This window comes from Mastigoproctus giganteus, chromosome 12 (genome assembly GCF_048544385.1).
Source record: "Mastigoproctus giganteus isolate SK-2022 chromosome 12, ASM4854438v1, whole genome shotgun sequence".
Lineage (NCBI taxonomy): Eukaryota > Metazoa > Arthropoda > Arachnida > Uropygi > Thelyphonidae > Mastigoproctus > Mastigoproctus giganteus.
This window is the reverse complement of record NC_143586.1, coordinates 23,257,489-23,280,405: the sequence shown is the minus strand read 5'-3', so window position 1 is coordinate 23,280,405 and position 22,917 is coordinate 23,257,489. Positions and strand designations below refer to the sequence as shown.

Genomic DNA, 22,917 nt, shown 5'->3' with positions numbered 1-22,917 from the left:
AAATGCTCAGTTGAGTTGGGATCCACTGGCTGAGCAAGCTAATGATGTATGGTAAAATCACACCTGTGCTTCTGGAACAATGCCTTCTGATATTGGAAGTAATTCATTTTGTTGGAAGTAACCATTGCCAGACAGATAAAATTTGAGCACAAAAGGACCACCTGGTCAGGTTATAGCATTCAGATGTTGACTCACAATTACAAAGAGACCTAATGTGTGCTATGGAAACACTCCTAACACCATCACATCCAAGACAGGACCATACCCTGGAACAACTTATCACGATTTGACCAGGCAACATTTCTCCACTCTTCAGATGTCCACTGTCTGTCAGTGTTCCTGAGTGAACTGTACTGCTTATTTTTAGCTGAGGAGAGTGAGGGTTGTCTACAGTTACACTTCTCATCTGTGACAGAGTCTGAAATATTGTACTTTTTGATACACCCCTTTCATGTCACAGTTATGCTGTGCTCTTATTTGACAGTTGTGACTTGCCTATTAGATTTCTTTACTCTTTTTGCTTTCTGTAAACCTCTTATAACAACAAGTTGTCTTTGGTTACAGAACTATTGTTGGCTGGTTGTTTTCTGGTTGTTGGACCATTCTTGATACACTAGGCACAGTTGTGTGTGAATACTATTACCTGGAAAAGTGACAATAGCAGTCTTAGCACCTATTATTATACTGTGTTCAAAATCATGTAAATTGCAGTGTTGGACTGTTCCCTTACAAGTTTGTGCACACATAAATCAATATCTGACTTTATCTCTCTCTCTCTCTCTCTCCCCCACCAGTAATGGATCCCTTCTGCTTTATATTGCTTGATATGGGCATTGTACTGTCTCTGAAAGAGTAGTTGATTCCTTGAATATTCAATATATCTAATAAATTGGTCACTTAGTGTTTAGGCCTGCTACCTCCTTGCTTGTTAGTTTCAAGTAGAGATGGTTTTTTTTTTTTTCATTTTTTTTTTTTTTTTTTTTTTTTTTTTCAGGAGAGAGACTTGGATATCCATCTTGCACCTGATGTTCTCTTGCTAATTGGTTAAAAGATATTACAATGTAAAAGAAGTATTTTAATCACATTGATGTTTCAAGGTGATTGCCCACCTTCTTCCCAGAAACTGGAGTTGCTGGGGAGAAGTTCTGAGTCCCCACGCGTTAGAGCATTATAGAAGTTTGTTGATGGATTGATTGAAAATAACTATGCAGTGACACACACATTGGCATCAGTGGAACAAAATCAACACCTGTATTATTGAATTATTTAACAAGTTATATTATCTTTGGTAATTTATTTATATTTAGCTCTTATTCAATTATTATATAGTGCTCAGTGAATATTAAGAATTCTGCATATTTTAATTTTTCCATTATTCTAATATTGTAATTTGTGTACTTTTACTTAAGACCTCTCAGCTATTGGAGATAGTGCAATGTCCCGACGAAAATCATTTAAGAAATCACTCAGAGAATCATTTAGACGTCTTCGAAGAGGTCGTTCACAGCGTGGGAAGTCAGCAGACAAAACTCCTACTCGTGGAACACCAGATCAGAAGCAAAGGTTATTTTTGTTTTTTTTTATGTCTACATATATTTCCAAAGTTTGCATTGCACTTAAATTAATGGTTTTTGGTCTGGTTTAAATTTTTTTCTTAATTAATTAGAAATTATCTAAAAGTAATGCTTTTCTCACCACACTGGCAGGTTGCAATCCTTAACCAGACTTTGTGTATTCTGCTTTTTCCCACAAGCAATTTAAAATTGATTACATTACTTTGCATTTTTAAAAAAATCATTGATGTTTTTTCAGAAAAGGGTGTTTCTGAATCATTTTCTAATGCTGATTCAAAAATGACTTGCGTTGTTTCCATCACTTCAAACTTCTTCAAAAATCACAAAGGAAAATTTGATTTTTCACAAATTTTTAAAAAATTTTGGTAGAAATTGTGCACTGAAATTATAACAATGCTACTTTTACCGGACTTTTATATCTAAACACATGTTGAAAACACTATTAAAAAGAGCAGTGTGGTAAAGGTCCACTAAAATCACTTCTCATTTTAAAATCTTATCTACAACGGGTAAAATTTTTGTTTCTTTGATTTTCTTGCAAATCCTTCTATTTACAGTCCCTCTTCAGCATTCAGCAATAGTCAGCATCATGTTGACATTTCATCTCCCCTGGTTGTTCCTCATGTCTTTAATGTTCTGGTGAAACCTCCCACCTTGCTCTTCAGTAACACTTCATAGATTTTCTGGGAAGTAGTTGATGTGGGAATATAAAAAATGGACCTTGACACTCATGTTGCAGCCCAGCTTCTTGAAGTTTGCCAACGTATTTTCAACTATATTCTTGTAGTGCTTGTTGTTTGTGAAGGAGTTCTAAACAACAGACCTGAAGCTAAGCCATGCCTTTTTTTCTCTTTTATTCATGGTTCCTTCAAAATCTCGGTCCATCATCAGTTGTGAATTTGAGGCTCAACAAAAATACTGTGTTTTAGCTTCTCTTGGGTGATTGATGGGAATTTAGTACAAAGATAGATATTTCTGATGCGTTTGCACTATATTTATACATAGTACAAAGATAGTTGAAGTAAGGACCTTCCTGAGGTAAAACTTTCACAAACTGTTTCATCAAACCCAGTTTGATGTGCATGGGATGGAAAGAGGACAGTTTTGAGGTCTACCAGAAATGTTCTTTGATTCAGGCAACAAACTGCCCATCTTTGGCCAGACCTTGACATCCCAGTGCTTACTCCTTTCCTGACTGTCACACTCACATAAAAAGCAAGGCATTTTTATGTAGCCAGATTGCTGTCCACTTTAAAATTAGCACAGACCAATCAACAACTTTCTTCATATTTATCAACAACTTCAAGTTCTCATGTGTTTCTTTCAAATGCATATAGTGAGCTACTGGAGTCGACTCATATTTATTTCCATTGTGGAGCAACACACCTTTGAGACTCCTCTTTCATGAGTCAATAAAAAATCTCCACTGTGTAGGATTGTAACCAATTCCTGAATAGCTCATTAATGTTACTGTAAAAAAGCCCATAGAATTGTCCTCAGACTGCATCGATCGTGTGCTATACGAGTAGCATCGCAAAGTGTCATGCCCAGAAGTTTACTGATCCCATCCTTCCACCTAGTTGTAGGTCTTCCTCTGCACCTCTTCCCCTTGGTTTTTCCTTCCATTATATTCTTCAACAGAAAGTTTTCTCTTCTTACTATATGACCAAAAAACTTTTCTTTTGTTGATGCTATGAAGAAGAATTTTAGGCCTGCCAATTTTATTCAGCACCCACTCATTTGTTCTTCGATCCAAGTAAGAAATACGCAGTATTCTCCAGTAACACCACATTTCAAATGCCTCAATTTTCTTCCTGTCAACTCTTTTCAGATTCCATCCTTCACATCCATAAGTGGCAACTGGTAAAATTAACGAATCAGTGATTCGCAGTTTCATCTTTAGGAGTAGATCATGATCTCTCCATAATTTTATCAGATCAGCAACCAACGTTTTAGCAATTGCCTGTCGTCGCTATCATTTGAGCAGTCACTATTTTTATTTATTCTTGACCCTAAGTAATCAAATTCATCAACTTTTTCGATATCTTGCCCAATAACCTTCACCTTACTGGAATCAAGATTATCACCAATCACCATAATTTTAGTTTTACACACATTCAGAAACAATCCCTTGTTCTTACTTGCTTCACATACTCTCCTTAGAGTTTCTTTAAGATGATCCTTAGAATTACAAATTAACACAGTATTGTCTGCATAATGAAGGTTGTTTATCTTCAGTCCTCCAATTTTGATGTCAGTCTCTAAATCTTCCAAAGCTTCATGCATGATATCTTCAGCATAAAGATTAAAAGGTGAGGCAACAAAATACAGCCCTGCCTGATACCGTTACCTATTGTGAAAAAGTCAGTGTTTCCCCATGTTCGTTCTCACAGTTCCTTCCTGTTCTTGAAACCCATAATAGTCATCGTTTCCCATAATTTCTCATGTTGAACACAATCAAATGCTTTTACATAATCTATAAAACACAAAACGACTGGAACATTGAATTCTTTGCATTTTTCTATAATCAGTTGTAGGCTTAGGATCTGATCACTGGTTCCTCTACCCCCTTCTGAAACCTGCTTGCTCTTCTGGCATTTCTTCTTCAAGTTTTCTTGAGATTCTGTTCAATATGATTTTAAGAAGATTCTTGCTAGTGTGAGAAATTAGGCTAATAGTCCTGTAATTTGAGCAAATTTTCAGATCTCTTTTTTTTTTTGTTAAGGGAATGAAAATTGATTTCTTCCAATCTGATGGCCACCATCCCATTTCCCAAATTTTTACAATCATTTTATGAAAAAACTCGGCGCCCTTCACACCTGTAGCTTTAATCAATTCCGCTGGGATTTCATCAATTCCAGGTGACTTGCCACACATTAGTTCTCTGATGGCTTTTTCGACTTTGAACCAGTTCCACTGAAGGAAAATCTTGAACCAGTTCCACTGAAGGAAGATTCACCTGCTGGCACTAATGATCTGCCACCCTCTTGAAAAGGGGGTGGCAGATCATTAGTGCCAGCAGGTGCTCGGAAGAGCTGCTCACAATATTCTTTCCACTTTCCTTTGATTGTGTTCTCCTCTGTTAAAATTTCCCCTTGGGAGTCCTTAATTACATTAAGTTTTGGTTGGAACTTTTGTCTTAAGGATTTAATAACATCATACATCTTTTTAGTGTTGTTTCGTTTGTTGTGGTATTTGATTTCTTTACACTTTCGATAGATATAATCCTGTTTGTCTGGCTTAAACAGTGCTTGATGACTTTGCTTAGTTCCTGATACTCTTAGTTTCCTTGTACACCTTGGGCTTTTGCAGTTCTTCTCAGATTCATTATACGAACAACTAAATAGCAAGAGTTGTCCCTATTTGCTGTGAAAGGGCTTCTAGCAAACTGAATTCTGCACAAAAAAAGGGGGGCTCTTGAATTGTATTAGTCTATTTTAGAACTTAAGTCTAATATTCTAACAGAAGGTATCGACCTTTGACTTTATTTCATGACAGCTTCTAAAAGCATGCTGTTATGGTTTCTGGAGAGATGAAACAACTCCTTTTCACTTTACTAGATAATACAGTTTGCATAAATTCTGCATTAGCTAAGGTGAATTAGTGGTGTCAGTTTAGGTAACATTTTGATGAGATTATAATATACATGAAGGAAAGAATATAGATTATCTACTGAATCTTTATATCAACAAATATATTTACAGGTAATTATTAACTGGATTATTTTCAAATAATGACCATGTCTGTTTAAATTTTTTCCTGAACCTTTTTTTTTATGATTTCTTGATTGTATTTGCACAGGTCTTAACTCTGTATGTATGACAGAGACTTTTTTTAACTCGTTAACCCATCCTTCATGGTCCTAACAATTTGATTTAAAAATTTCCTGCATTAAGTAAAACCACAGAAATAAGATGTAGTGACTAAGAATACACACACACACACACACACACACACACACACACACACACACACACACACACACACACACACACACACACACACACACACACATCCAATTTTTTTCCCCATATATTAAAAACTCTGGAAAAGTTGTGTGCTGTATGTAGTGTGAGTTTTGAATTTCAACCATCTGGAAAATGTGATGTAATTAGACATTTATGCAAATAAGCATAAGGACAATGGCATGCCCTGCATAGCAAGAAATGTAGAAAATAGATGTAGCAGTTCACAATGAATGTGATGTCATACTAGCTGAATGTTTATTTGCATCATTTATCAGGGTTCATTTTAAATATGTTTACTGGCAATGAAGTAGCAAAAACAGAATTTTTGGTTAAATTGGACAGAGGGAAAGAAGAGGTAGTTGATGGCTTTGAAAAATGAGCTATTTTTAATTAAGCATGTTGGGGATGGTTTGGATTTATGGGCCTCATTGTTCCAAATGCTTAATGGTACAATAACTCCAAAAGTTAGCAAGAGGTGGTTGTTCCTGGAATCCGTAGGAAGGTGGTCCAGGAACAGTAGTGCTGATGGAGGTGTGATCATCTTTGGAATGTAAATGGCATTTCTCTCTGTGCTATTTATGCTAATAGTAAGTTGCTTTCATACTAAATAATATGAAAGAAGCTTATTTTTGAATGTGGTGATTAATATTATTTGTATCAAATAAAGATTGGAATTTTTTTCATGATCTTCACATAAATATGCAGGAGGCTAAGGACTACAAATGAAAGTTTTGTTTGTTTTTTTGTAATGAAATGATGTTTTATTTTCAAACATGATCTCCTACTTTTGGGCCACACGTATTAGGTCAATGTTGTATTGAACAAGAAATATTATTTACTTACCTTGCAGTGTATTATGAATTTAAATTTTCAGTTAATGCTCAGGACTGCCCATACAGAAAAACTGCTTTCACATTTCCCTTTGTTTTAGTTAGCACATATATGCTTGGCTGTAGTTTGATCTTTTTATACTGCTTTAAATTTATGAACACAACTAAGCAGAAGTCTGCTTAGTTGTGTATATATTGCAAAGATTAATAGATTTCTCTTGCTTTTTACTACTCTTATCTCTACAACTTTTATTTATTTAGTTATTATATATATATATATATATATATGAACCAGAGTATGAACCAGAGTATGAACCAGAGCTGTAATGCTCAATACGTTCTACGTTAATATAAATATTTGCAAACTAATAAAGAGAAGTTTACCTCAATATAGTACATAGAACACTTCCGTATGATACTCTCCAGAAATTAAAACGAAAAAAATCTAAAAACTTGCATTAGAGTAACAAATAATTAAAAAAAAATAATTAAAAATCAATTTAATGCAATTAAAATGATAAAATTAATTAAAAGAATTTTAACGAAAAAATTGCAAAACTATTTTCCTTCCTGAAGCTGACAACGCTTTTCGACCGTATATCATGATCACAGGAATGAAAATTATCGAATATGGTTGCGCATGGAAACTTAAATAGGAATTATTAGTCTTCGTGCATGTGCATAAAAGCTCACGAATCGGAGATTAGATATGGCCGACGAACATTAACAGAATTTTCGTGTAATTTAATTTCTACGGTTTCTGCAATTAAGTCTCATATAATTATGTTGGACGCTAAGTATTTTGGTCTCATTAAATAAAACAAGTATCTTTTTCGTTAACAGCGTGAAAGGCTAATTCTGACGCTGCTGAACGAGAAGCATGAACTGAGGCCGCATGTTGATTAATACGAATATTCGAAGGAAAACATGTCGAACCCTAGTAAGAAGAGTCGCAATCACCGCAAGAAATGTTGCATACCAGGTCATTAATTTGTGTAGCGAACGAGGAAAAGACTGAGCAATTGTTCAGTATAGTGTGTAATTTCCGTATTGGCCTGGCCGCAATTTTAAATTTGGTATCTTTAAAGAATTTGTTAAGCTGTTTGTGCCACTGTTCAATATTCACATGGGAGAAAAATAAAGTATTTTTTGACATTAATATTGTTGGTTGGTGTAGTATTTTGTATCCTATCCTTAGCTTGTACCCTAATTCAGTTTATTGTAGCAAGGGAATAACCCCTGTTTAAGAATCTGCTGGTTAATATTTGTATAATATAATACAAATATATTATATTTACAAATATTAAAAATAAATTGAAATACAAATATTAACCAGCAGATTCTTAAACAGGGGTTATTCCCTTGCTACAATAAACCGAATTAGGGTACAAGCTAAGGATAGGATACAAAATACTACACCAACCAACAATAGTAATATCAAAAAATACTCTTTCTCTTCCATATGTTGAACAGTGGCACAAACAGCTTAACAGATCCTTTAAAGATACCGAATTTAAAATTGTGGCCAGGCCAATACAGAAATTACACACTACACTGCTCAGTCTTTTCCTCGTTCGCTACACAAATTAATGACCTGGTATACAACATTTCTTGCGGTGATTGCAACTCGTCTTACCAGGGTTCAATGCATTTTCCTTCGAATATTCGTGTTAATCAACATGCAGCCTCAGTTCGTGCTTCTCGTTCAGCAGTGTCAGAATTAGCCTTTCACGGCGTTAATGAAAAACATACTTTTTTATTTAACAAGGCCAAAATACTTAGTGTCCAACGTAATTATACACACAAATTCTGTTAACATTCATTGGCCATATCTGATCTCCGATTCGTGGGCTTTTACGCGCATGCGCAAAGACTAATAATCCCTATTTAAGTTTGATGTCAGGAAATATAGTCACATACTGAAGAGCAATATTCCAGTTTGTCTGAAACGTAAAATAATGAACCAATGTATACTCCCCACCATGACCTATGGAAGTGAAACTTGGGCACTCACCAAAAGAATGGAAGAGAAGCTGAGAACTACACAGCGAAGAATGGAACGAATCATATCAGACTGTTAGATAAGAGAAACACATGGATTAGGCAACAAACTCAAGTAAAGGACATTGTTATCAAAACTAAAGAACTAAAATGGTCTTGGGCAGGACACATAGCTCGAAGACATGATGACAGATGGACTAAGAAAATAACAGAATGGTATCCAAGAGGAGCTAGAAGAAAACCTGGAAGACAAAGGCGGAGATGGATAGATGAAATTCATGAGTTTGTGGGTAGTAAATGGATGTCCAGTGCTCAAAACAGAAGGAAGTGGAAAGTTGCTGGAGAGGCCTTCATCCTGCAGTGGATTGAAAATGGCTGATGATGATGATGATATTCGGTAATTTTCATTCCCGTGATCACGACATGCGGTCGAAAAGTGTTGTCAGCTTCAGGAAGGAAAATTGTTTTGCAATTTTTTTGTTAAGATTCTTTTAATTTTCTTATTTTTAATTGTGTTAATTGAGTTTTATTGGGTTAAATTGATTTTTTTTTTAATTATTTGTTACTCTAATGTAAGTTTTTCGTTTTAATTTCTGGAGAGTATCATACAGAAGTGTTCTACATACTATATTGAGGTAAACTTCTCTTATTATTTTACAAATAAAGTGTCTGTGGAAATGAAAAGTGCAACAGGTTCCTGAACTAAGAAATTTAAGGGATAGTCGAAAGTGGAAGTGAAGTAGTGGTTAAACAGGTTTTAATAAAGTGGTTTTACTTTATTTTCAAATTTCTACTCTTACACAGCTTTGGACAAGTATGGAAACTCAGTCCTTTGAGGTATAGTCAGGTGTAGTCCCCTGATGAAAAACCTGATCATGTATCAAGTTTTATTTTCACTGACATCAGATTTAATTGTATTTTGTTCTATTTCCCCTTTTTTTTGAACTATGGCTAAATTTATCCACCATTATCTGATGCCAACTATTTTTATTTTATTTTACAGGTCAATTAATAAATAAATACATTAATTAACTTATTTTACAGGTCACTTCCTTTAAAATATTTCTTTATTGTTTTGGCTATTATTCCTTTTGATTTTGGTTTTCCATGTAACTCATACTTACATCTTTATATTTATTATAATTTGCGTATACAGTATATACATCTGCATCCTTTGATGCTGCTTTGCATGCTTCGGTTCATTTGACATATTCAGTCTATTTTTATTTTCTCTTTATTTCTATTGTTTTTAATTTATTAGCACTATATGTTGTTGTTGTTGTTGTTTGTTTTTTTAGGAGCATTAGCAACTAAGGCCATATTGCTCCGTGAACATGCGGTGGTCATTCCTGACCTTTCCGCATCCTCCGTATTTGGTGGTGACGGGCTCGAACCCCGGTCTAATCAAGAAGCGTGTGCTACTCACTGCTGCTTTAGCACTATATGTGTATTATGTATATATAATATAAATATTTATAAATATTATGTGTATATATATATTATATGTACACACACACACACACACACACTATATTGCTTCCATTGTCAATTAACAGCCTTTAGCCCTTTTTGAATATATATATATATATATATATATATATATAATAATAAATATGAATTTATTTTATTATTGTAACCTTGTTTTGTTATAGAATCACATAATTAAGTTTTAAATTTTCAATATAAATTTTACTTAAAGGAAATTTGAAACTTTAAATTTTACCTGAAAGCTGAATGCTTATATTAGCAAATTTTTTATGTATAGATTTCAGATGGTGGCAGGATGCTCATTGTACATGTTGGGCCATGTGTAAAATTGATTCATGACACTGTTCTATATGTATATTTAATTTGCCTTAATGCAATATAAACTTTTTTTTAATCATGTTTCTCCTTCTTCTTTAAAATATTCTACTGTATTTTCAGACATCTTTCTTCCCACCTCTTATTAGCTTCTGCACTCTTACTTTACTTCTAGGGTGTAATGTGTTCCGCACCTTGCTCAGCACTTAAGGTAATATCACTTACATTGTGAAGATAGCTATATATTTATATATATATATATTGCAACTTTTGAGTTGCTTCAGCATCCATTTCGCTAATTTCTAATAAAGCATGCTGTCTTGTTAGGAGTGTTTTCTAACACTGTCTCTTAATATGCTTTTGCATTTCCTAGAAAACCATTGAGGAGCAAATGAATGAAATAGAAATAATTGAATGAGCATACCACCAGTTTTGTTTTTTATATTTAATACTGCATTGATTAGTTTTTAGTCCTTCCCTTTGATTATTTCCTGAAATCAGTTGCTTTAAGGCTTTATAGTCTTAACTAATATTTGAATGCTTTAACCTAAAAAAATCTTAAGTTTTATGTGAGGAACATTAATATTACCTCATTCCTGTTTGGAATCACATTTAGCAGTGAAGATTACCATGAGGTGATAATGTTCAGTGAATGTTAATGCAGTTATAGCAGTATTTATTTTTTGCATAATTTTGTACTTTTTAATTTTTTTTTTAAAGTATTTGCATTTGTTTTTATGTCAAATTGTTATTTCTTGATTTATTTAAATATCTGAAATATGCTAATTAGTAACAAAATCATTGTATTGTTTTTGTTTTATTTTAAAACAGCCATGTGTTATATGTGCAATAATAAAATGTTTCCTTTAGAATTTGAGAACTAGTAGAGCCTCACACAGTAAGAATGAGCACAATATTATGTAGGGTACACCACCACCACCATCATTTAGTCAGATTTGTTGATTCGTAAATGTGATATACTTTGAGTGTTGATTAGGAAGAATTTTTTTTTGTTTTGTGTAATTGTAGGTAAAATGTTGTGTATCTGACTTTAGCATCTTGTAGCTCATTATACTCTTTTGACATTTTACAGTGTAGGTATATTTGATAAACAGTTAAGGATAATTGAAACTAAAATGAAACTATTTAATAAATCAACCAAAATTGAAAAGCTAGCTGATAGGGGTAAATCTAGATTATATAGTTGCATATTTAGATACTTTACAATATGTAATTCCACTTTTAATGGCAAGGTGGCTGCTTATTGTATTGGCTGTTTCACATCTTGAGTTTAGTTTTGATTTTATGAACTTCACATATCGGTAAATGCAAAAATATTTCATGCACAAATACTATCAAATACTGAAATAATATTATAGTATTTGGTAGCACTAGATGTTTCTTCTGTTTTGCTTATGTTTCAATATTCCATTTGCCCACATGTTTTCACCTAAATGAATTAGTTGATCAGAATCCTGCCTCTTCTACCTTCAAAAAAAAAAGGATTTTTAAATAATTTACCCACTTTTATATTGTTGCTCAAACCTTCGCTAATTTTTATTAGTGAAGGTTTGAGCAACAATTCATCAAACTTCTTAACATTCATAATTTGGCTCATGTTTTTGATGTATATCATTACGTATAGCAGTGTTAGGTTGAATTATTTTTGCTGAATATTTTGCGTACATAAAAAAAAAAAAAACAAACCCCAGTCATTTGTCAAAAGTCCAATATTTGCTACCTACTTTCTTTTCTGCTTGGGTCTGATGATATTCTCCTGTTTTGGAAAAGCCAGCTGCAGACTCCCCCCCCCCACCCTTTAATGTTTATGTAAACTGGCTTGGAATATGTCTAATTATAAATGGTATGCAAATGCTTCATGATGATAGTTACCAACTTAAGAAAATTAAACAATTTTTTGTAGTTGGTAATTATGCTACTGATGTTTTTTACAAAAATATTCTGGGAGATAGAAACAACTTGTTTTTCCTATAGGCCAGGGGTCGGCAACCTTTTTGAGTGAAGAGCCATTTTTGATCTAATTAAAAAAAAGAGAATTCTAAGAGCTGCACCTCAGCTCAAACTGGGAGGGGGGGGGGAAGATTTTTAAGAAATCGAATAGTGGAAGATGTTTTATTAAAAAAATATAAAGTTTGAAATATTATTTATTAATACTGAAAAAACGTAACAAACATCCAGTTAGGTACGAATTAATGTAACTTATTGAGCAAGTCTCCAGGGACTCACATCTGGTGAGTATGGGCTTGGCACACTGGGGGTCCTGGAGCTGGATATCATCTTTCTTGGTGATTCCCTTCTACTTCTCTCTCTCAGGGTAATTCAGAAATTTTTTTTTTTTTTTTTTGACCGGTGCAGCATAAGCCTCAGGCTTCCTTGCACCATATTAGATAATAACATCAGGCAAGTATGCCATAATTTTAATCTTTAAACATGCTGAGAGACTCATTGTTCAGACCGTTTCTTGATTTATTTTTAGTATAGTTTATATTCGAAAATATTAGCCCACAGAAATTCGTCGAACCAAAAACTGAGAGAAGTCCAATGCAAATATTTTCAAATTTATATACATGCCCAGTAAACTACTTCACGCATCGAACATAATTTGGTCTTGCTTTTTCAACTCATCTATCGGCATCCAATTGTGTAGAATTGCAAGGGCAGCTTTTTGCCTCTCCAAATCGTCAATTTTAGTTTTAAGGCATTTTAGTCTTGCACTCCACATGTCCTTGATTTTTAAGTCCTCTAACTACATTTCAAATTGTGCTTCATGTGGGCTAAAAGTTAGATCCGCACGTTCAATGAGCCACAGGTTGCCAACCTTTTGCTATAGGCCATTTAAGCTTACTGGATTTTGGATTTGCTGTTATTGGAGATCTCCAGGATTGTAGCCTTCTAGATTGGGTGTCCTCTACTGTATGTAACTTCTTTACTTTAAACTCACTATTTTCAAACAGTGAGTCACTGTAGTGCCCCTTTCATACTACTTACAATGAGAGATTTTGCACTCAGTTCAGTATATGTTATGTTTTTTATCATATTATTGTATTAGTGAGCAAGTGATAGTGTATGATATTGTCTAGTTGTTGCTTTGTGAAAGGTGCAATTCCTTTCATATAATGGCCTATAAGTTGACCTTTGTGAAAGGTCAGCTTATAGGCCATTATAGTAGTAGTACACATACCAAGCATTAATGTTAAAATTCACCCTGTTATATTAAGCTATTGTTCATAGCTAATTATATTACTGTTGAGTTGTTATTTTTAAGAGTATACAGCATCTGATCAAAAGATATTGACTTGTGGGGGGAGATAGTTTCTCTCAACATGTTAGTAGCCAGGTTTAGGAAAATCATATTCTTACACTCCTATATGCTGCCTATATACTATTTTATATAGGCATTTGTGTACAGACTAGCTATTAAATTATAGAATATGGATTTATAGTACATTGCACAGTGTGATATTATCAAATGGCTCTTCCAATATCAGATTTAGCTTAACTGAACAAATCCTTCCCCCATCAAAAGCTATACAGCTGATACTCTCAGTATAAACTTGTGTTAAGCTATTTTAAAAATAGTAACTATTTCTAGATTGTCTTCATTGAATAAATCCCATGATTGTCTATGCAGTCCTAAATTTTAAACATAAATCAAATATAAAGGTTGTCCAAATGAAAACTGCAAAAGTTATGTTCTGTTTCACAAACATGCAAAGAAATTATGTATGTCAGCCTTCATTATAGTCCCCATTATTCAACGCACTTCCTCCAATGATGCACTAATGCTTGAATTCCTTGAGAGAAAAAGTTTTTGTTTGAAGTTGGCTCCATCTTTTCATGTCAAGAAGGATATCACTTCTAAGAAGTGACATCCTCTTAATTGTTTTTTGGTGGTCAAAACAAGGTGATTCCTTCAGTTCTGGTGTTAAACATTGTGGAGTCTATTAAGAATACATTTTTCAGAATAGAACTCCTTAGTATTTGCTGAATCAGCATAAATCGTTTTTGCAAACTATGGCAATTTCTTCAATAGTAATGTGACGATTGTAATAATGTATTATATTTATGTAATAATGTGACATTTTTCTCCAATGAGTTCTTCCACTACTGCTGTGGCTTCTATGTCATGAAACCAAAAGTAATAGTGGCCCTGGTTGAGGAGATTCTCAATGCTTTCAATACCATTCTTAAACTTATTCATCCACTTGTAGGCTTGCTGTTAACTCTTGCATGCCTTGCTATATTGAGCTAGCAATAAATTTCAGAGTGTGGGTCCTGCCATCCTGAAAGTTTGACTGTTTCCAAATAATGCCAGCAGAATTTGATTAATAATCTAACTCAAGATTATCATCAGCTTTTGTGTAATATGCATTTTATGTTTTGCAGTTTTTATTTGATTGAATTCTGTATATTAAACATCAGCTGCATCCCCAGTCTACATTTAAGTATTTATAAGTTTCAACTAAAATTTCACTTTCATCTCATCTAACAATAATATTATTTCAAAATTATCTAACATTTTCAGTGTAGTAACAGTGTAGTGCCTACCTCACTGAATAAGTCCTGTGGGTGACTGTGCAGTCCTAAAACTTTTAATGTTCAAATCAAAATATATTAAAGATCAACCACAAATCAAGTCTAAAATTAGCTATTATAAGCTTCAACTAAAATTTCACTTTCAGCTTAGCTAACCTTCAGTTTTAATGCAGGTAAGTTTGATACTCTTAGTATAAACTTGTGTATAAGGAACATCTCTCATTTGAGTACTACACATATGGATTAATCGAGTTTGCATCTTGTCTTGCTTACATTTAACTTTTTTAAAGTTAAATAAAAATTTGAGTGTAATACTTATTTTATTCACTTAGTCGAGAAGTATCAGCAGATTCAGATGCTCCAGGTTCTGGCAGAGAAGTTCGTTCACCACCTACAGTGGCCATTCATGAACCAAAACCTGTAGAGAGGCAAGTTGAATCACGTGCTTTTGATGATTCTTTGGGTTCCATGGTTCGTTGCCTGTACTTAGCCCAGAGTTTCATTATTAATAGTAAGCATGCTATTTCACATTTTTAATTTGTAAAAAAAAAAAAACTGTTGATTTATAAAGTTCTTGGTATTACAGCAGACTCTCGATTTACTGGGATCGGATTAGCCGGGACACTTCGATTCCAAATTTAAAAAAAAAAACAAAAAAAAACCAGAAATTATAAAATTCAAGTTCTAAATAGAATAGGTATAAACAGATGTTTTGCAAGTCTTAAGCGACATTATAAGTTGTCATTGGGAGATTAATGTACCTATTATCTTGCAATCCCCCGTTGTCTTCACACTCACTGCTCAAAAAAAAAAAAAAAAAAAAGAGGACACCAAAACGTTTAGTTTGTTTTTCTGTGTCGCGTCGATTGCTGTGTTCTGTGGCACCACAAAATGACATTTTTTTTTTTATGTATGTCAGGGATGTCAGAATTTTTTTTATAGTAGCTATTTTTATTTTATTTATTTATTTTTTTTAAATTTATTAATTTTTTTTTTTTTGTTTATAAATTGCAAAAATGATGGGCAAACTCAAGAGTTGTGCTTTCAATTAAACAAAAACTTGAAATTATTCAGAAGTTTGAAAACGGTGCATCTGTTAAACGTCTAAAGAACCATTATAATGTTGGTGACCAAACCATGCGCAATATTGTAAAAATAAAGGGAAGCTATTAGATTTAAAATCGACATCGTAAAAAATAAACTGAAGCGTCATATTGGCCATGCGAGTAGTGTGTGGTACGTTTTTATTTTTTTATCTATCGCCATATTTTTACGTAGGTTGCTAAACATTTTTCGATACAGTAAGTCCTCGACTTACATAGTTTTGGACTTACGTTGCATTATTTATATTTTTTTATATGACTGAAGATTGCAGTGAAGGGGACACATTTTACCATAATAATAACGTAAAAATCCACAGAATTCCAGCTATCGGCATTATCGCAAATGCAATAAGATCGAGCTTACTACCCATTTATAATTAACTGCACTAACAGAAAAACCCAATAACCCGGAAAGTGCAAATTGCTTTTATTATTTTTTGGCAGTTTTTTTTTTTTTTTTTCCTATGAAAACCCCAAACACAGGAGGTATTAGAACCTGTAGTACTTAGTACTGTGCTTGGGTTGGAGGTTGAGAAGATGAAAGAAGATATTTGTTGACAGTAGACTTGAACTTCTGTAGACTGTAATTTTCAGGAAATACGTATGAAGGAAGGCTATTCCAGAAAATGGCAGTTGAATGAATAAACGAGGAAGATGAAAAGTTGGTTCTGTGAGTTTGAATTTGGACGGTAAATGGATGTTGGCTGGTGGCGGCACATGTTTGAACTGTTTTGAAAGAGAGAGTGGTAATTATAGAAGAAAATTCAGAAGAACAGTGTCCAAGGAAGTATCAACTAGAAAAGGCATGCAGCAGAAACAGTACGTCTATAAGACTGAGAGTAGAGAGACTTTGTTAAAGATAAGTCATTAATTAACCTGACTACCCTCTTCTGAATGGAATCTAGAAGCCAGAGAAAGGTTTTGAGGAAACTAACCAGATGTGTGAACAGTATTACATGGTAGGGTGGATTTCCGATTTGTACAGCTGTTCAAGTTGTTTGGAAGAAAAGTAATGCCGAGAGCAAAAGCGAAAACTTAGTTTTTTAGGTGCAGAGGAAGAAATATTTGTAATGTGCTTGTGCCGAGAGAGAGATTAGAAGTCAGGTAATCCTCAAAAGAGATATATCATTTTGCTTACAAATCAGAGTGTCACCAAAGGTTAGCATAGGAGCAGAAAAATCCTTTTTGCGAGGCATAAGACAAGACTGAGTTTTAGAAGGTTGAATCAACTAAGTTGTTTCAACCTTCTAAAGTAGGAATCACCAAGCAATTCCCCACTGTAGGAATTGCTTGGAGATCAGCATTTAAGGAATTGGTAGCAGACATTCGACAAGTTGAAACTGATTGAGCAGAGCACGGTTTCTCAAAATCAAAAGTGGAATGCAATGTGCTATCATCGACAAAACTGGGGACAGGATTTCCAGTCAATGGAAGACGGTCATTAATATACAAGAGGAAAAAGGTTGGGGGAAAGAACTGAACCTTGGGGAACACCAGCATTAGTGGAGAAGTTAGAAGACAGAGCCATCTACCATCACCCTCAGTGAGCGATCAGAGAGAAGATTGGATAACCAATTACAAAAAACAGTTGCATACCATAAGGTAGAAGCTTATTTAGAAGACCTTTATACCAAGCATGATCGAAGGCCTTTGAGATGTCAAGAGCAACTGCTTGTGTTTCACCGAACTTAATTTAATTTGTCCATAAATGGGTAACATAATCCAGAATAGTACCAGTGGATCGACACTGACGGTATCCATACTGGCGATCGTTGATCAGATGGAAGATTTCTAGTTAGTTTAAGAGTTGGTGGTTAATTGATTTCTCCATTACTTTAGAAAGAGTAGAAGTAATTACGATGGGACGATAATTGGATGGGAGGGATTTGTCAACCTTTTTTAGGAACTGGCTGGATATGAGCAAATTACCAAGCAGAAGGAAAAACACCTTTGGAATAAGAAAGTGAAAAAAGGTGGCAAAGAACAGGAGTAAGTTCAGGAGCACAGGTTTTGAGAACAAGTAGAGGAATACCATCAGGACCTGGAGCTTTCTTAGCATCAAGGTTCGTCAAAATTCTTCTGACGTCTTTTTGACGGAAGACCACAGGAGGCATTGAATGGAGCATGTTGGGAATGGTGGAGGTGTTTTACCGAGATCATTAATACATGAGTTGGAAGGAAAATGGGATGCTAGCAGGTCAGCTTTATCATTGGCTGAAGTGACAACAGAACCATCTGGTTTTGACAGAGGTGGGATCAGAGATGGGCAAAAGTTGCAGCCAATAGCTTTGGCAAGAGACCAGAATGCTCAGCTAAAATTAGGGTAAGAAGCAAGTTTTCTACTCTTAGCCTGTTCAAAATCTAGTTTGGACTGATTAATAAGTGCTTTACAATTGTTGCAAGCTTTGGTGTAGGCAGAAAATGAAACTGAAGAATTAGAAACAAGCCAGTTACGATATGAAACGTTCTTCTCTTGAACAGCCTTAGCACAATTATTGAAAACCAAGGTTTAGATAAAGGATGAGATTTTAAAGTGGAGTGTGGGATAAAGGATTCCATTCCTGCAAGAATAATTTCACTGACACGATCTGAGCAAACGTTGACATCAGAAGTTTTGAAACAGTAATCCGACTAAGGAAAAGAAGAAAAGAAATCTCGCAGGTCATCTCATTTTGCGTTCTTGTAATGCCAAACAATATGAGGTTGGGAATAGCCAGAAAGAAAGGCTCCATTGGAGAAGAGACAATCACCAAGTTGTGATATGAGGTACCTAAAGGATCACTTACTTTGACCGTGTACAAGGGTTTTTTTGTGAGAAAAAGATCAAGCATATTGGCTGTATGGTTAGGATTGTCCAGTATTCATTTTAAAAATGAACAATCTGTGCATGGTCATTAGTAATTGCAAAAGCCTCAGCATCTCGACCAGCTGGGTCAGTGTGACTAGAAAACGGAAGCCAGCTGGAGTTTTGAACATTAAAATCACCAAGGAAAATTACCTCTCTATTAGGAAAGTTGAACTGGAGAAAGTCAAATTGCAAAGAGAGGAAGTGAAAAGAGTTCCAAGTGATTAGTGGAGTTGGGAGAAAGGTAGAGACAACAGATGAATTTGACACAATGAGGTAGAGAGATTTTAAGCCAGAGAAGATCGAAAAGAGGAGATTCCAAATTACCAAGTCTCTGACAAGGAATATCGGCATCACAAGTATCACCTTTGAGGCAAAAGGAATCATACAGCGAATAAATTTGGCAAGTAAGGTTAGCAGTAGTTGAATCAACTGAGATTCTGTCAGAAAAAGTACATGGGGTTTGGCAGACTGCAAGTGGAAATGGACATCGTTGAGATTAGAATTGAGACCACGTATATTTGTGAAATGAACTAGGAAGTGTTTGTGACATTTAGATCTTTTCACAGATAAGCTTACTTCATTAGTTTGACAATTCATGGTGTATTCAATAGTAAGGAAAAGAGGGGGATGTGCTGGGTGGTCACCCACAGTGTGCTTATGCTTGGATGTTGTACCCAGGATTACTAACAGTCCTACCATCATGAAGGTGGAAGCAGAGGATTTGGCTGTCACAGACCATCCAGACTTCGCCCAAATTGGGTCCACTTGACTTGAATGTCACCCGAATATCAGTTTCATCAGTGTTTTAGACTCCCAGGTAGTAGCTTGTCTGGCATATCTGAGAGAATTGTTGTTGTTGTTGTTATTTGGTTTTTAGGAGCATTAGCAACTAAGGCCATATTGCTCCAGGGATATGCGGTGGTCATTCCCTGACCGCATCCTCCGTATTTGGTGGTCACGGGCTCGAACCCCGGTCTAATCAAGAAGCATGTTCTACGCACTGGTGCTCCTGCCCACCTGGCTACGGAGACGCCTTATCTGAGAGAATGTCTATGATAACCACAAAGATGATGAAGTTGCGTGGGGTGATAATAGCGAGTTTTCGCCTTAATCACGTGAAGTTCTTTTCAGAAAATTTAATTTTGACCATTATCAGGGTGCTGACTAAGAGAATAAGTGACAGCGGTACTAGTAAATCTATCAAGAAAAGTAAAGCGATCCAGTTGGATCAGAAAATTAAAATAATAAGGATGTATGAAATTGGCCAAACATTAACAAGTATCGCAAGGAATTCAGATTTGTCAGTGTGAATGGTGAACACAATAAAGGAGAAAGACAGAGTACGAGAAGTGGTGAAGCTATCAGCACCAACAAAGGTCAAGTATAATAATAACCAAAGCTACAAAATACATATCGGTTTTTACAGTTCAATAACATGCGTTTTTTTTTTTTCTTTTTTCTTCTTCCTCTTATGTGCCACTCTGGCTACTTCACCACTATCCCCAGATAAAGTTTTTAATTGAACTATTTAAAAATATATAATTATTTTTCTTCATTCTTCTGAAGATATTATGTGGTTTTTGTAATTTTGTCATATCAGGGATATAGTGAAAGTAAAGTGCAGCCATTATCAACCCACTGCAGGATGGAAGCCTCTTCAACAATTCATGTTGAGGGAAATGGACCATAATCTGCCATGCTGGTCCAGTGCGGGTTGGCAGGTCAACCGTATTTAGCAGTCAGGGCCTTGAACCCCAGTCTACTCAGAGTGTGTGCTACTGCACTCCTGCTCCTGCCCACTTGGCTACGGGGGGCCGCCTTTTCCCGAGTTATGTAAAACTCTACTTATGTAAGAAGTTCTGGACCGTTAGTCTTATGTATTTCAGTCTTGCGTATGTCGGGGTCTTACTGTATTTTTGGATTAACTGGGTAATCAATTATCTGGGAATATTTTTTTACCATCTATCCTGGAAAATCGAGAGTCTACTGTATTTATTATTATTATTTTTTTTTTTAAAGATTTCTAGTATTGAGACTAATCCAGATAAAAATTTGGACAAACTTAAATCAGCACTGGTGAGAATTGCATCACAAATTAGATTTGTACAGCTTAAAAGTATAACAAAACTGGAACATCTATAAAAAATCTAGTTTCTACATATCTTTATTTATTTATTTATTTTTTTTTTAAATCACCAATGCAGATTTAGTTATCAATTTATTATTATTATCAGAGAAGATATATAAATCACCACTTAATTGAAAACGTAAAATGTTTCTATTTGCATGTAGATGCTGAATCTACATTCAAGTAGTAGAGTTTTTGCTTTTTAAGTTTTTGCATTGTTAATAATATACATTTGAATCTGTATGAACTAATGGTGAAAACTTTATTGGGATTGGTGAAAACTTTTCCTTTGTTATAGAAGTAACCAACAGAACTGATGACATATAGTATGGAGAATTGAAATTCATTATTCAATTCATTATGTAGTCCATTCTGGTTATTTGGGACACATTGGGACTAGTGCATTTTGGCCCTATTAAGCGGCTGCCCCAATTATTCGAAGTTTCACATAAATAGTTAAAAAATAAAATGTAACCCCCCTTTACAATTGGTTCAGTGTACAATCAAATCACGTTACAACAAACTCGCCGTAGTAAAGTACTGTTCACTATACGATGTGTAGTAAGCGCCGGTCATTGTGATCACGTTTGTGAATTGAATTTTAATTCTATTAAACAGTGATTCTAATTAGAGAAAATAGGAGGAATATTATCCACAGGCTATAAAAGCAAAGATATATTAAGCACATCTTTATTACCTTACCAATTAAAAAATTAAATGATACGTGAAAATCGGAAGAATATAATGATAATCGGAATAATTAATACGTACTGTAATATGTACATACAAACTAGTTGACATTTCTGTTCACTGACATTTGTGGGTGGGGATTAAAATTTAAAACAGGAAAAAGATAAGCAATCAATAACGGCACACACAAATTGCAAGTAACACAATATGCGCAAGTGAGAACGGAGTAACGAGTTACAAAGCTTTAAATAGGAATGAAGAGATCTGAAAATTAATTTTTTATATGATTGAAGATTTCATGGAAGTGTAAACACATTTCACCATAATAACCCACAGAATTCCAGCTGTCGGTATTATCGCAAATTTAATAGGATCGAGTTTACTATCCGTTTATGATAGATTTCACTAACAGAAAAGCCTAATAAACAGGTGACTGCTGATTGTTTTTATTGTTTTATGGTTGTGACCTCCAGAATTTCGACCGAACCACGTGGTACTGTCGGAGACAATTGTAGGGTAATCTCCAGTGCTGCGGTCTCCTGCCCCGATTATACAGCATGCTGTCCCAATTAAGTGAAGTAAGCCCTGGCTATTTTCTCGATTGGTTTCTGTTTTTTAAGATTTGCCCCAAATAAATTAACCGGTGACCCAAATAACCGGAATCGACTGTACTAATTATTCATTATACCTATAAATTCGGTAGAAAGAACTTTGTTATAAACACGCTTTATATTAGAATATATTAGAATTCTGCACAATCAAAAATTTGGAAAAAGTGCAGAAAAAAAATTTTAAAAGATAAGTTTCTACGCTTAAACTAGTTGAATTGTAAAATGAGTTTGTTTTCAAATAACCCATGCAATTCAAATAATGCAGAATGTGTGGCGTATAAAGTGTACAATATAATTTAAAAAAAAAACTAAATAAAGATCCTTTTTTGAAAACTAAAGTTGTGTGATCTGAAACATTTTGTAGTTAAGAGTATTCAGTCTAATTATGTATCTTCCTGTCCTCTAGATAAACTAGCATTTTTTTTTTTTTTTTTTTATTTTTTTTTTTTAAACTTAACCAGAGTATTATTGTCCCTTTTTCTCCTGATTATTATCCAAACCTTTTTTTGATTGTCCTTTTATATAATGAAAATGTTGTCACTTTCTCGTCATCTGCATCAGCAATTAGCAGCCTGTAATCTGCATGCAAGTGGCTGACCCACTATTTAGTATTGGCTTTATATTTAGTATGAGGCTTCCTAACCAGCATGTAATATTCAAGTGGCTTAGCCACTGCCATATTATATTTAGTTTGTGTTAGTTGACTGCACTAGTACACATCAAAATTAGCATTTTGTAGTTTTATTTTCCTGCGTTAACTATAGAGGACTTACTGTATTTAGGTTTGTACTTTTTTTTTTTTTT

At 34.4% G+C, this 22,917-nt stretch overlaps 1 protein-coding gene across 1 annotated transcript in view; it reads left to right on the top strand.

The window, feature by feature from the left end:
• LOC150076780 (lethal(2) giant larvae protein homolog 1-like) overlaps positions 1-22,917 on the top strand; it is a 227,416-nt gene that overhangs the window by 110,608 nt on the left and 93,891 nt on the right. The window contains exons 11-12 of the mRNA XM_090386649.1: positions 1,410-1,563; positions 15,066-15,244. Coding sequence (XP_090242775.1) covers positions 1,410-1,563; positions 15,066-15,244 — 333 coding nt within the window. The remainder of the gene's footprint in view (positions 1-1,409; positions 1,564-15,065; positions 15,245-22,917) is intronic.